This window comes from Empidonax traillii, unplaced genomic scaffold, assembly GCF_003031625.1.
Source record: "Empidonax traillii isolate 1590-97213 ecotype Southwest subspecies unplaced genomic scaffold, ASM303162v1 scaffold144:size1428860, whole genome shotgun sequence".
Lineage (NCBI taxonomy): Eukaryota > Metazoa > Chordata > Aves > Passeriformes > Tyrannidae > Empidonax > Empidonax traillii.
The window spans coordinates 1,295,121-1,309,153 of record NW_020955337.1 but is presented as its reverse complement, the minus strand read 5'-3'; the positions used below and the strand labels follow the sequence as shown (position 1 = coordinate 1,309,153).

General features: G+C 44.2%; 1 protein-coding gene across 1 annotated transcript in view; it reads right to left on the bottom strand.

Annotated features, from left to right (window-relative positions):
• Positions 1-7,145: 7,145 nt before the first annotated feature.
• Positions 7,146-14,033, bottom strand: part of LOC114057741 (estradiol 17-beta-dehydrogenase 11-like) — an 8,076-nt gene continuing 1,188 nt past the window's right edge. The window contains exons 2-7 of the mRNA XM_027884391.1: positions 11,520-11,627; positions 10,775-10,906; positions 10,077-10,183; positions 8,806-8,943; positions 8,437-8,553; positions 7,146-7,316 (exon numbers count right to left, since the gene is read on the bottom strand). Of these exons, the coding sequence (XP_027740192.1) occupies positions 7,229-7,316; positions 8,437-8,553; positions 8,806-8,943; positions 10,077-10,183; positions 10,775-10,906; positions 11,520-11,627 (690 nt within the window). The 3' untranslated portion in view covers positions 7,146-7,228. The remainder of the gene's footprint in view (positions 7,317-8,436; positions 8,554-8,805; positions 8,944-10,076; positions 10,184-10,774; positions 10,907-11,519; positions 11,628-14,033) is intronic.

Here is a 14,033-nt window from a genome sequence, read left to right as displayed (position 1 = left end):
TTATTTCATAGAGGTCAGAGTGGGCAAAAATTCAGTAGCAAACAGCTGAATTGATTATATGATGTGCTTACCAAAACTGCACTAGTTCTGATCAAGCCAACACATTTTAGGGTTTGCACCAATACGTCTCAGAAAATTCCTGTTCAGCAGTGTTTTAGTGGCTATTTTTCTGAACACAAAACCCCAAGCAATCCTCCCCAAATTCACCCATGTGTTCAAAAGGTACTAACCTGTATGTATGCGGCAGAGATGCTGCTGTCCGTGAGCAGTTTCCAGAGGCCTGTGATCAGACAAAGTGACCCGAACAGACTTGTGTTTTGCAGATTCCTCCTTCCTTTCTATCACAATGCACGCTTTTATTCTGTATTGGCCTCATAGGGAATGAGTTTCTACATCATATGTCCACAATGTCCAGCCTGGCAGCAGCTTTAGTTTTCCAGATGGGTTCTCTTCGAGATGAAAGCCTGACACTTAACAAGTGTCAAGGGAGGAAATCTTACCTGCCAGCTTCCCAAGACAAGTACTGGGGATGAGGGAAGTTTATCGCTCTGCTCTGTGGAAAGGTAGGAGGAGTCAGTGGGCAGACTGCTATTCCAAATGCCTTTGTGCTCTTATTTCTGACTTTGAGAGTTAGTGATAGTGCTTGTAATGTATTGTGGCTCTCATCCAACGCCCCTGGAAACCGCCAAAAAGGCTCCCATTGACTTTAGTAATAGTTTGATCAGGCCTTCAACCCACAAAGATGCCATTGTTTAGTTTTGCTGTTTTGGGTTTAGCTTAGTGCTGGCTCCTGCCCTCAGATACTTATATCGACTTGCATTGCAAGTAGTGATTCCCGTGGGTGAGGTATAATCTCTGATGACAGAAAGAGGTTACCTTTTCCTGAATGCTGGGAGACTTTGAGGCTGAGTTCCTGTGATCTGTTGTGACTGTTGTGGTTAAAGCTTTTCCTCTGTCCTGTTAGTAAATTTAAAATAACAGTTTGAATGGGTTCTCCTAAACACTTGAGTTTAAAACTGTAGTGGCTCATTGGACTAGCAATTGTAGAATCGGAAAACGTTTTCTAGAAAATGCAATTAAAGATTGCACTGGTCAGGAATTACATTTTAGGAAGTGGAAATCTGATTAATCTCCCAATGTATTTAATTAAGTTTATTCAGCCATCTCCTTAACTCTGCAACAATAACATAAGAATATAGAAGTGTGTGTACTATGTTGCATGAAGCATAAGAGTAGTGAAAGGGACCTCAGGCTCCCAAGATTACGACTGTGTCTGAAGTTTGGCAATGTAGAGCCTACGGAATTCAAAGTTTTGCAGCAGGATTAATGATCATTTGAAATAATCTACCGCAAAAGAATTAAGCCTGGATGGTTGCTAAGCTACTTTGTTGGTGCATGTGCTTTAAGAGATTTTTGAGGCTTTAATACTTTATCTCTCTGCTGTAAAGTCAATTAATTTAAAAATATTGCTATTCCCTGAGTGTAACAATTCTTTAAAAAAAAATAAAATAAAAAATAAAAATAATAAAAAAAAAAGGAGATACGATTGTGAAAACTTATATAGATGGATTTTTGGGTGGGTGGATTTGGGTGGGGTTTTTTCACCCATTTTAGAGGGAAAAAAGAAGTTCACTTGATTCAAAAGACCAATCATGCCCTGGCAGCTCAGAGACAGGACATAAGCTTGGGTGTAAAAGACCTTTGGGTGTTGAGTGACTGTGGCTTTGTGTGCTAAACTCAGCTAAATCAGTGTGTGTCAGATATGCCTACAAGGTGAGAGACACACAGGAGCATAAACACCTGTCTTGAGGAGGTTTTGAATGCCAGCTAGTTGTGTCTTGTCAAGGAGGTGTCACGCACTGAGTAGAGGTTTACACCGCATCACTTGGCATCATCCAGAGATCCTGAGTGAGCTGATGAATGAAGAACAATCTCTTTTCCAAGCACGTTACTGGAGGACAGCAGTAACACAGCTGTGCCACTGCCAGGCTCCAAGGTAGCAGATAATCATGGGGCTATCTATATATGCAAAGCATCTCTTTTCTCAGTGCCTTTGGTAGCTCAGCACTGCACAGCACAGGTGCTGTCTAAAATTGGCTTTAGATTTTTGAGGATCATGCCTTAGGATTTGTCTGCCTGTGATCCATATTATGTTTTTAAGCATTTGAGAGGATCTGTGCTTAATGTAACTGTGCACAGAGCGTCCCAAGTTTCATGACTTCTGAGGCTGCAGATGTAAAAACGAGTGTTGTATGTGACAGGCAAAATTGAAACAGTCCATGGCTTGAAAAATAACTATCTGAAAAATCTGTGCTTCTGCTTTCTTTTCTATAGGCCTGGGGTATGCATGGAGTTACATCATCCTGCTAAAGGAGAACACATCTCTGTTTGGCACATTTCTTTCCTTTTATCTATTTCTTGCTCCCGAGGAGAGAGAGCACAAAGTGAGCTACAGCTGCTCCTGCGCCTAGATTGGTTACTGATTAACCATATGGATTGTGGATTAGGAACAAAGTAATCCTTGTGAGTCAGGAATTCTTTATCTAGAGAGTGAACATGTGACCAGTGAGTGTAAACTATGTTCATAAAATGTTGCTTTTTAAATGACTGTCACTCACTCATTCCTAATGTCACAACCATTACAACTGACATGTATAAAAGGAGTCTCCTTTACAGAGTATCTGCACAGTCCTCTTCAGAGGTATTCAGGAGTAACACAGCTGTGTTAGCTGTAACTAACAGCCTCTCTTAATTAGTGTGCTGATGTTTCTTGAAAAACATTTTGATTGTGATGTCTTTGAAAATGATCAGCTACCAGCTGTGAACATTAAAAGGCTGAGTACACGGAGAGAAATAGTTTGCAGGAGAGCAAGTTTACTCCTACTAACACCTCGCTTCTTGGATAAATGTAAGCTTATTCATAACTCTGATAGTCGTTTTGCAGTAAAACTTAGTGGTGAGTTCAAACAAAGCAAACTACCTACTTGGAAAAGAGAAACCTGCATGGTCAGATACTGGATGCAGTGTGAAATAATCTGGACAGCTGAAGGTACCAACAATTTGAGTCAGACTGGATTTTTGCAAACAGTTTTGCAAGATCTTGAATTACCAGTGATCTCAGATGCTTACTTTCAGTGGAGTGGTAGAAAAAAACCACGAAACAATAAAAAAGTTCAGTTTCATTAAACTGCAGGATTCAGGAGTTTCTCTGCATTTAGAAATCTGTGTTCTGAAATGCTGCCTAAAATTGCCTAGATTTGTATACATACTGGCATTACCTGCAAGCATTATAACACTGTGAGTATTGCCCCCGCCACGAGGCTGGGGCCTCAGTGCGAGCAGAGCCATGATTTTCACGTGTAAGTGGCTTAGGCTTGTGGCAAGAAACACAGGTTGAGATGATTCTCTTAACATTCTGAGTAGGATTCAAGGACTTTGGAAAAATGCAGCAGAGCCAGTCTTCGAAGAAGTACTCTTAGACTTTGCTGAAGAAACAGGTCAGGTGGCAGTGCTGTGGGGAGATTTAATCCACGCCACTGGAAATTCTGTAAGACTAGATGTGGCCGAGATGAGCTGAAGCCACTTAAGTGTCTCTTGAAAATTTTACCTATCATGATGAAGACGGTAATTATGATCATTAAATATTGTTGTTAAATGTTGTTTTTCCCCCTAATAATGAGTCTCTTGAGCCTCAGACCAGTCAGTGGACATTTACAGTGAGACAAAGGGAAACTATCACAGCTGCCCCTTGTTTTATTCACTGTTGATTTGGATGGTGTCCTCAAAAGGCTTCTGTGTCCATAAACTTCCATTTCTCTTGCAAAGCATATGGTTTCACCCACGCTGCCTGCCCAGCAGCCCTGTATCCGGGGGTGCACTCCCCCCACAATATGCTGGAGCATGTGCTGCCAGATATGGTTATGGACCACAAGTGTGCCAGGAAGCAGGCTAACATTTTAGCAGTATGCATGACTGCAAAACAGTGCACCAGCATGGCGTCTGGCCATATAGCTTACAGACAGAGCTATAGGGTTTATGATACCAGTAGTTCACCTTCATGCTTCCAGCACTGGGGAACAGAGCCTTTGTCAGCCAGCAGGGCAGTCCCAGCAGTGGCATCTGCACGCTGGGTGCAGCAGCTCAGGGAGTACATAGTGCACCTGGCACATAAAAACCTTGTGGGCTCCTTACTCTCTTGTGCTTTTGGAAAGCGGAACGTCTGGAAGAGCTGGGGAAGAAGCTCCACAGGCCTCTAGCCAACATCATGGTGATTTTAGCTGTACTGTTGCTCATCATGTCTGCAGGAGACTGGGTCAGCTTCAGCAGAGACATTCCAAGCTAGGCACTTCTTCCTTTCCTCTTGGAAATTCATTCCCTGCTTAATTAATACATCAGCATTTGGGCCAGTCCCTAATTGCACCGCTCAGCAGTGCTGTCATTTTCCTGGCACAGGGCTCCAGTCAGTGCTGGCCAAGGCAGAGGAGGCAAGGGGGGCATAGAAGCATTGACTTCAAGAGACACCTCAGCAGGAGGCACAAGCATAAGGCCAGAATCACTAACCTGACTCATAACTCCTAATAACTCCTTAAGCCAGGGTGGTGAGGTACCACTCTTCAAAACTGGTGCTTAGCTGTAGGTGACTGTATGAAGCTTGCTCACACAGGCTCCTGCTGGGCACCAATAATAAACCAGAGTTTGGGATAAGCTTCAGTTTTTTGCTGTGAAAGAAAACTGAGGAGCCTGGGAGGCTTGATCAATCAGTTCTGTCACTGGTGGTCAGGAGATAAAGACTTTACTCCTTGCTATTTGTTTCTTCATGCAAAGCAAAAGCCTTGGAAACTCAAGCAATGCATAGAACAGCAAGTGGCTCTCTGTTGTGACAGGCCAGTTCTCTCAGCAAGAGCTCAAATAAAAGCAGGACAAAATGGAAAACTTCTTTCAGAGTAGACAAAAGAACATTAAATCACTGTTCTCAGATTTGGGATTTGGAGGGTCTTGGTTTTAAATACAAACCATGTCTACACTCTTTAATTTACTTTTAACCTTTTGGAATTTTTAATTCTCTGAAATTTGCTACCCTTCCTTTCTTTTTCTGTCTTGGGAATTCTCCACTATGAAGCAAAAGATCCAAATCCGGGAACTTGTGCTTCGACACACCCTGAGTGTCTTGTTACGTGAATGTTCCATGAAAAAAATGGAAACTATTTTTGTGTCATTTTGCACATTTGGCCACTGCTTGTGCTGATGGCAGCGCAAACTTTTACTTCCCGCCAACTGAGAGCAGGAGGAGCTGGATGTTGGGGGCTCTCCCTTTTGTGAAGAACCTGTTTACAGGACAACAAGAAATGCTCAGGTGAGCAGGATGGATGGATCCCAACTGTGCCAAAGTTCAATGTTCAGGCCTCCCTTGGATGGCTGCGAGCCAGCAAGTCCCTGCAGTGATTGGGAGTTGCACAAGTAGGTGCACAGATAATCTGTGCTCCAAAGGGGTCTTTGACCCGTGTTTCATCAGGTGCTGCTCTCTTGTACCACAGGCTGAAGACCTTTGGGGGTTTAACCTCCTGGTCAAGGAAGGTTCCATCAGATCAGGACATTGGCTTGTGATGAGGAGCTGTGTGAAGGCTCACCTGGAGCCTTCCCCTGTGTACCCTCTGCCCTGGCACCCACCTTTAAGGCCTGGCCTTGGCCCCAGCCCTTGTGCAGGCTGTGCTGGTGGCGTGCCATGCCTGGCCCTGTACCTCACTGATCCTGATGTGACTTCCTGGTGCGATCACGGGACCTGCCTCATCCCTGCAGCCTGGCTTGGTGTTTGGCAGGTGTTTGTCCTGGTCTTTCACTGTTGCAGCATTTGCTCCGCTGTCCTCACCCGGCAACAGTGGGGTGGTGTCACACGGGTGTGATGCCTGCCTTGCCCCCAGCACCTGGAGTGCCTTCTCCTGCCAAGAGTCCCTACTCCACTGCTCCCCTGCACCTGGAAGGGGCACAGCACAGCTGGGAATTAAAGTCCAAGATTACACAGGGATGTGGTTGCTGCAGTATTTTCTCCAGTAGCAAGGCAGCATTTCATAGGAGTGGAAAACATAAACCCTCAGTCTGGTGCACATGTTGGAAGACATAGATGGAAAAGAGGCATATGGAGGCACATGTGTTATCCAGTGCCTGTATGGGTTTAACTTTGTGCTGTGACATGTTAATTACTCGAAATGGAGACGTATTCAGGAGTTTTCATGAGTGGAGTTCAACTTAAACTCACCTGCTGCATGCAAACAAAGGCTTTCCTGGCTCAGCATAACCTTGCTCTTTTCTTTCATAACACGAGTTGGACTTACAAATACTGAGAGACTGCAGAATTTTCATTAGTTGGATTCATTGCCTTGTAATGTAAAGAGGAAAAACAGTCCAACTTGTTCTGTGTTCTCATGTAACAAATCACATTCTCCCGCATGCATGAAATGCAGGAGAGCACCCAGTAATTTGTAGAGAAATACTGCACTGTTTTCATGGGAAGGTGTTTTAAAGGTGTCTGGGAACTGCAGATGAGCAGTGTGAGAACTGATACAGGGAAAGGTGTGTTATTTGATACAACACCTTAAATGCACCTCTAGAATGTGCTTATGATTTTCACTGCTGAGAAACACTTCGTGTTCTTTGTATTAAAGAACTGTATTTATTCATATAAAGGCATATGGATGGTGCTAATTCATAAATGATAATCAATGTAATTAGGTATTATATGACATACACACATGTATTGGTTCAGGTACTTGCTACAAAAGTATGTGAAATTCATTGTAGATTTAAAAATATAAATTGAGGTGAAACAGGCCACCCACCTGCTGTATAAATTCCTCAGGGATGAGTCCAGATTAAAATATTCTCAGACAATCCCTTTGCACTCAAGTAGGCAGCATTGCTGTCCCAAACACAGATTTTGTGGGAATTCCTGTCTGCCTCAACACTACAAGACAGAGGCGATGTGATTTATGTTCAAAGCAGTCCTTTAGACTTCTAGAGCTGCATCTCTGCTTGCTAACACTCTGTGTTAGGCAGGTGTGTTCCTGCTGCAGGTGTGGGATAAACCCTGCTGTGTGCTTGGAAACAGTGGCCTGGAAGCACCCATCTGTGTTCTGAATCAAACCAGCTGAACTACCCTCAGCATATGTTCTGTTTTCACTCGTGCTGGGAAACGAGTGAAACTCACTGGGAAACGAGAACTGATTCTTGGCTTTCACTGGGTGCTTCTCTGCCCAATGACTGCATCAAACTTGACATCAGTCATCTTCTTCAGAACATTCAGGGCACGTTCTGGAAACACCCTGAAAGAGATAATAACATGAAATTAAGCATGGGATAAGAAAAACTTAAATGATAGAAATAAGTGGCACTGCAGGTGAGGGAAGAGCTGGTCTGGGAGCAGAATGCATGCACAGACACGGACTAAGTCTTAAACTTGGCATTATTTCCAAAGCATATGTAGTCCTCATCAATCTCCAATTAGTTTTACCTCCAATTCCACACCTTTCCTTTTATTGACAATTACAGGACAGGTGTGTACTGGACATGATTTTGGTTGCAGTGTTGCTGCAGAATCCAGGAACTTTTCATATTGAACGTAGACATATACATTTTCTTTCTCTTTGCTTTCAAAATGTTATCTGGTTAATCTGAAAATTCTTGAGAGGAAAAAAAAAAACAATCCCAAACATCTTTACACTTCCTCATAGAAAGAAATTTAGAGTTAGGCCCAAGTTTGCTGGCTTTCACAGACAATAAATTACTAAGAGTTTCATGAGATACTGCAGAAGATAACTGAAAACTAATTTAGTCGTTGTGATGTTAATTCTAGGTTTGGAACCTGAGCTCTGATGAAAGCACCTCCTCAGCAGAGCAGCTACACTGGATATTAAAGATGTGTGAGAGGACAAATCTTGCTTTACATGGCAAAGCTAAGCAGGAGAGACATTTTAAAGCAATTTTCCTGCCTCAGTGGCCTCAATCTTTGGTGTTGATATGAAGAAACAAACACTAGTAAGCAGCAGGTCCTCAGCTCTTTCTGGAACTACGCTGGGGGTGCTGTTTCAGAGGCTGTGGTATTTTCAGAAGGGAAATGGCAATCTGTGAAGAAAAATTGTTCTCTCATTCTCCCTCTCCTGTATTATTGGCCTGTAGAGCAGTTGAGCTCTCCACTGAGAACAGTTACTTGCAGCAAGTGGATTAGAAGGACCTACGAGAGGGCTTAAAAAAATAACTGTGTATGACATCTTTTGTTGTCGCTAGGAAGAACCACTGCATTATTAGTAATAACACTGTGATAATACACACACACACTTTGTGATGTGTTGTAAAATAATTGAATCAGATTTTACAAGTTTGGAGGTGGTGCACTCTGCAAATTATAGTTGATGATTGTTGATACATTTATTTTTTTCTACTTACCTTTCAAGGAGTAAAGCAACCCTCTGATTTGATGGAACAAAAACCATTTTCTGGTTGGTCACTATTCCTTCCATCAGAGCCTCTACGACTTCTTCAATCTCCAAAATCTTTCCAAGCCTGCAAAGGAAAGCACACACAAAAGAGCTGTGGTGGTAGAAAGGGGTGGTACAACCTTCACAAGGATGCTTCACGTATGCACAAACTCAGGGAATTCAAATGCAACCATTATGTGGGTTAAAGGACACTCCTTTAGACAATTATACACACTGCTATTATACACTCAGTTGGAATAGAAGGCCTGAAGCTGGGGATATTATGCAGTGCCTTGGTGCAAAGAAGGAAGGACAGGAAGGCAGAGCATTGAGTTACCTGGTACTGGGGTTTTTGACAAATCCAGTGTTTATGAAAACAGGACAAAGGCACGTGGTTTTTATTCCATCCTTTCCCAGTGTAGACAGCTCCTCTGTCAGAGCCTTATGAAATCCAACTGCAGCAAACTTGCTCGAGCTGCAGGAGAGGAAAAAGCACAAATTAGAAGTTATAAATAGTGTTTCTAACTCCCTACAACTGCAAATGGCCTAAACAATCATACAGGCTATGAGGCAAAAAAAAAAGCCAAATAATGTAATCCAGCTGAGAGACAGGGCAGGGACTAATTCTAACTTCCCCTATGCCAGGTTGTAGTGCTGGATTAAATATTGCTGCTTTGGTGAGTAATTATGGAAAGCAGACAGGCCATGAACAGATAGACAAAACAGACAGACAAACATCAGGAAATCTTAGAAAAAACAGTAACTAATCTGCACCAAGGGATGGACGTCCCATTTTTCCCATGCAATAAAATTCTTGGAAGGAATGCAGCCTGAAACTCTAAAATTAAGAAGTATGGGGAGTGCAGAAATGGAGATTAACCCTCTACTGTTTCTCATAGCACACAGGGTCATCTCGTAACAGATGTTTGTGACTTTTGAATTATGCACGCAAAACCGAGGAACAACCTGCCACAGAAATAGCTGTGTGCCTCCAGTTTAAGTCACATCCAAAGAAAATAGAAAAGTGAAGACTGCTGCACTTGGAGCTGCTGTTATAGAGGGCTAGATGTGGCGCAGAATGACAATATGCAATATAACAGGTTTTCTGTGCATGTACTGTGATTTTCTTGGCATGTTTCAGGTAGAAATGCAGTTTTATGTCATGATGGTAGAAGTATTTCTGTACACTACAGTCACTGCCACAAAGGTAAAAAGACCAAAAGCTACTCATTAGAAGTTTACTTGACAACACTAAAAACACTCACAGAATCACTACGTTCTAAGGAGAAGGGAGGAGGATACCTGTTCCGCTAAGCAAAAGTCTGGATCAGTAAGGGAGAGAAAATAGAACACACTTTCATTAGTTGATGTGTCACAATACTATTCTTTCATACAAGCATTGCTCCTGATTCAGTCAGAGTTAATAACTAATAGGTGGGAACCTCCAGCCATCCTCAAGCTGTTGTGCTTTCTTCCTCCTTAGCAGAATCATTTGTCTGTACTGCATTCAGTGGGAGGATTATTCCAGTTACTTGGTAATTTATGATGCAGAAGACACGATTGAAAAATAAAACAAAAATGAAGAGAGATGATTTAAAAATCACTTACCAATAAGCCACCATGAAAGAAGTCACAAAATGACCTGCTGCCGAAGCCACCGTGACAATGTGCCCATAGTTGTTGTTCATCATGGCTGGCAGAAAAGCCCTTGTCGTCTTCAAAGCCGAGAGACAAAAATGCAGGGGGTGGGAAGGAAGAGAAGAACAATGTTTTCTTGGGCACATCCAGCACTGACCCTGAATATCAGTCATTAAGATACTAAGGCTTGGTGCTGCACAGCACCTCACATTCTGAGAGCCACAGGGATACCTGTTCTCTGATCAGCTGGTGCATCTGGCAGCCTGCTCTGCACAGGTTTCAGGAAGTCAGCTATAAACAGGATTTAACTTTCACATCTTTCCTCTGATGCTTTTTAAGTTTCAGTTGTCACTGGCACTGCTGAGAGTGTCTCACCCCCAGCACGTACAATAAAACTCTTGTAAACCTGCAACTTCACAGCTGAAACCCTCCCACTCTGTAAGCCCCACTACAGCTCTGACAGATGCTGCACATGAAGCTGCCACCAGCCTGCTCAGATCAGCAAGAGGCTGCTCAAGTTTCCCAGCACACAGTCTACTTGGGTGTCCCTGTGCTGTACACATCTAAAAGACATGTGGGTAATTCGCTGGTAATAAGGGTTACTTTAAATAGGTCTCCTCAACAATGCTCCCCAAAAATGGAGGTTTGGAGATGGCAGTGGCCCTTACCCACATGTGAGCAAGGATGTTGACTTCAAACATTCTTTCTATCTGGTGGTCCTGAGTTGAGAGCAGGTCGGCAGCTGTGATCACACCAGCATTGTTCACCAGGATGGTCACATCCCCAATTTCCTTTTTCACCTTTTGGAGACAAAAAAAAGGCCCAGAAATGTGTCTGTCATTCATTCTATAACAAAAACAAATAAAAATGCAAGGCTGCAGAAGATGAGCAATAATTAATTTCTTAACATTGTCTCCTTGAGGGAGAGGAAGATCATAGTGCCTTTCCAGATGCAGAAGAAACTGTGCAGTATTACCATGAGAAGTGGTTTAGATACGATTTTTTTCCCTTAAATAATTACTGCCAAAATTGATTGTCTTCCACACACTGTACACAGACACAGTTTGGACTGAGTAGTCACAGCTGGGACTATAGAGGTACAGACAGTTTTGAGCCAGATGGACCATAACCTTTACAATAAAATGTTTCATATGTCCTCAGTGCTGTCCGTGTTTCTCCAGAGGCTGGAACTCTCCAGAGCAAACTTGGCAATGAGGAGTAATACCCTGGAGCCTCACTAAAGGGTGTTATCTCAGAAGTGCCTCATCACTCTGTGTACAGAGAGCAGCAAAGAGCATGGAGGTTCCAAGGCCTTGCATGATTTGTGTGCAATGCCTCTTCTCCAGTTTTCCTGACTCTTCTGGAAATTTAGTGCATTTGGGTGAGCCCCTGTCCATGCCCCTGCTGCCCTACCTTGTCTGCAGCGCTGTAGATCTCCTCCCGTTTGCTGCAGTCCACCACGAAGGCTTCAACAGTGGCCCCCAGATTCTTGCATTCTGCTGCCGTCTCCTCAACGCCGTGCTGGAAGGGGCAGAGAAGAAAGACACCTGTGCACAATTGTCCCCTGCTGAAGATGTCTCTTAACTGTGTAACCACTGCCAGGTCCCTGAGCAGTTCACAGCCACCCAGGGATAAAGCTGTAGGTGGGATCTTTAGGAGGATGGGTATTCTGGCCTTAAATTTCAGACTTGTGTATACTGACTACCAAAAAGGAAAAAATAGAATCACAGAATGACTTGGGTTGGAAGGGACCTTAAAGATCACCTTGTTCCAACCCCCCTGCCATGGACAGAGACACCTTTCACTAGACCAGGTTGCTCAGAGCTCCATCCAACATCGGCTCAAACACTTCTAGGGATGAGGCATCCACAACTTTTCAGGGCAATCTGTTCCCCTGCCTCACCACCCTCATAGTACAGAATTTCCTGCTAATATCTTATCTAAACCTACTCTCTTTCAGTTTGAAGCCATCCCCCCTTGTCCTCTCACTACGTGATCTTGTAAATCATCTTGCTCCATCTCATCTTTTTCTAGGCTCCCTTTAGGTACTGGAAGGCCACAATTAGGTCACTCCAAAGCTGTCTCTTGTCCAGGCTGAACAATCACAATTCTCTTAGCTTTAGGAGTGTGGCACCAAGAGTGAGTTTGTCTTGGTAAGGCACACATAATGAGGCAGAAAGTGGGCATGCAGTGCCTATCACAGCACAGCAGGCAGACACTGCGAGTGTAAACAGAGTTCTTCAAACACGGCCTGTCTGACACCCGAGACATGAAAAGTTTTATGTGTGAGAGGCTTTATGTGTTTCTGTATTCACAGACTGGGTGTGAGGAGAGAGGTGCCCTCCACAGTTGTACTGGGTCTGGCTGAGATGCAGTTCATTTCCCCATAGCAGCCTCACAGTGCTGTTCTTTGCATTGCTAGCTAGAAGGGTGTTGATAACACACCAATGTTTTTTGGCTACCGCTGAACGGCACTGGCACAGCATCAGCACTGTCTGTCCAACATTCCCCTCCCATCAGTAGGCGGGGGGGTGGATGAGATCCTGGGAGGGGACACAACTAGGACAGCTGGCCCAAACTGACCAAAGGAATATTCCATACCACGTGATGTCAGCTCAGATATAACAGCTAAGAAAAGAGGAAGGAGGGGGGAATATCCATTTTTTATGACGTTTGTCTTATGAAGCAACTGCTACGTGTGCTGAAGCCCTGCTCCCCAGGATGTGGGCGGACATTGCCTGCAGATGGGAAGTAGAGAACAAAATACTTTTATTTCTCTTTGCTTGCTCGTGTACAAAATTTCGCCTTTGCTTTGGTAAACTGCCTTATCTCAGCCTACAAGTCATTTTCCATGTTATTTTCTCTGCCCAGTGCAGCTGAAAAGGGGGAGTGGCTGGGTGGGCACCTGACGTCCAGCCAGGGTCAAACCCACCACACCAGTGCACAGTGTAGAAAGACATTTCTTATGGAATGCATTTGATGCAACGCAGAACAGAAGCTCATCTATCAACCCACTAAGCCAGGGCAGAAGTGACTTGGGTGTAGCCTTGTCCCCAGGAGCCAGAAAGCCATGCCAGTGGTGTCCTGTGCAGTGAAAAGCCCCAGGTCACAAAGAGCTTGGGAAAGCTCAGCACTTGAGAGAAGCTGTGCAGGTCCCTGCAGTGGGTGACTGGACAGCTGCTCTCAGTCCTGGGTGCTGCTTGAGGCTGAGAGCCCCCAGGAAGGAAGCCTTTGTCTCAGTAGTTGGATCCTCCAGGATCCACCACCCCTTTGATATCGTATTTCAGTTGCTCTGTACACCCACTCTTACAATCTATTTCCCAGCAACAAAGCTAGGTGCTGCTCGTGACTAAGTTTATTCCTTAATCTCCGCATTCCATCCAGCAAACGTGGACAATGCTCTACTTCTCTGCAGCCCTGTACACATCGGGAGAGCAGTGCCGTGCCTCCTCCACCCCTCCAGTGTCTGGTCTTAGCCATAATGGGCAGCACGAACAGACACTAAAAATGTTCTACAGTATCTTCCCTGTTTATCCTCGGCTTGTTTTGGATTTTGTGGCGTTTTCTTTGTTTGGGGTGGGCTGCGTTTTGTTTTTGCAGCTTCAGGACGACAGGATAAACTCCTCTCCTGACTCAGTGCGTCAGAAACCTTTCCTGCTCTCAGCTGTCCACCCTCCCTGTACAGTTGGTTGCACCTACCCGCACTTGGCCTGTATCCCTACTAACTGCCAAGCTGCATGCTTGTACCTGTCCATCCTCAGGTCTTGGTCTTTTGGCAAGGTCTTTTTGCATTCCAGTCAAATTATCTGAATCAACGGGGCCAGTATGAACATCCTGCAAGGAGCCATCTACACTTGCAGCTGTTCCAGAGGGCAGCAGGGCTCACACACAGCTCAGCACAGCAATGCTGTTCATTTGAGCAAAGAG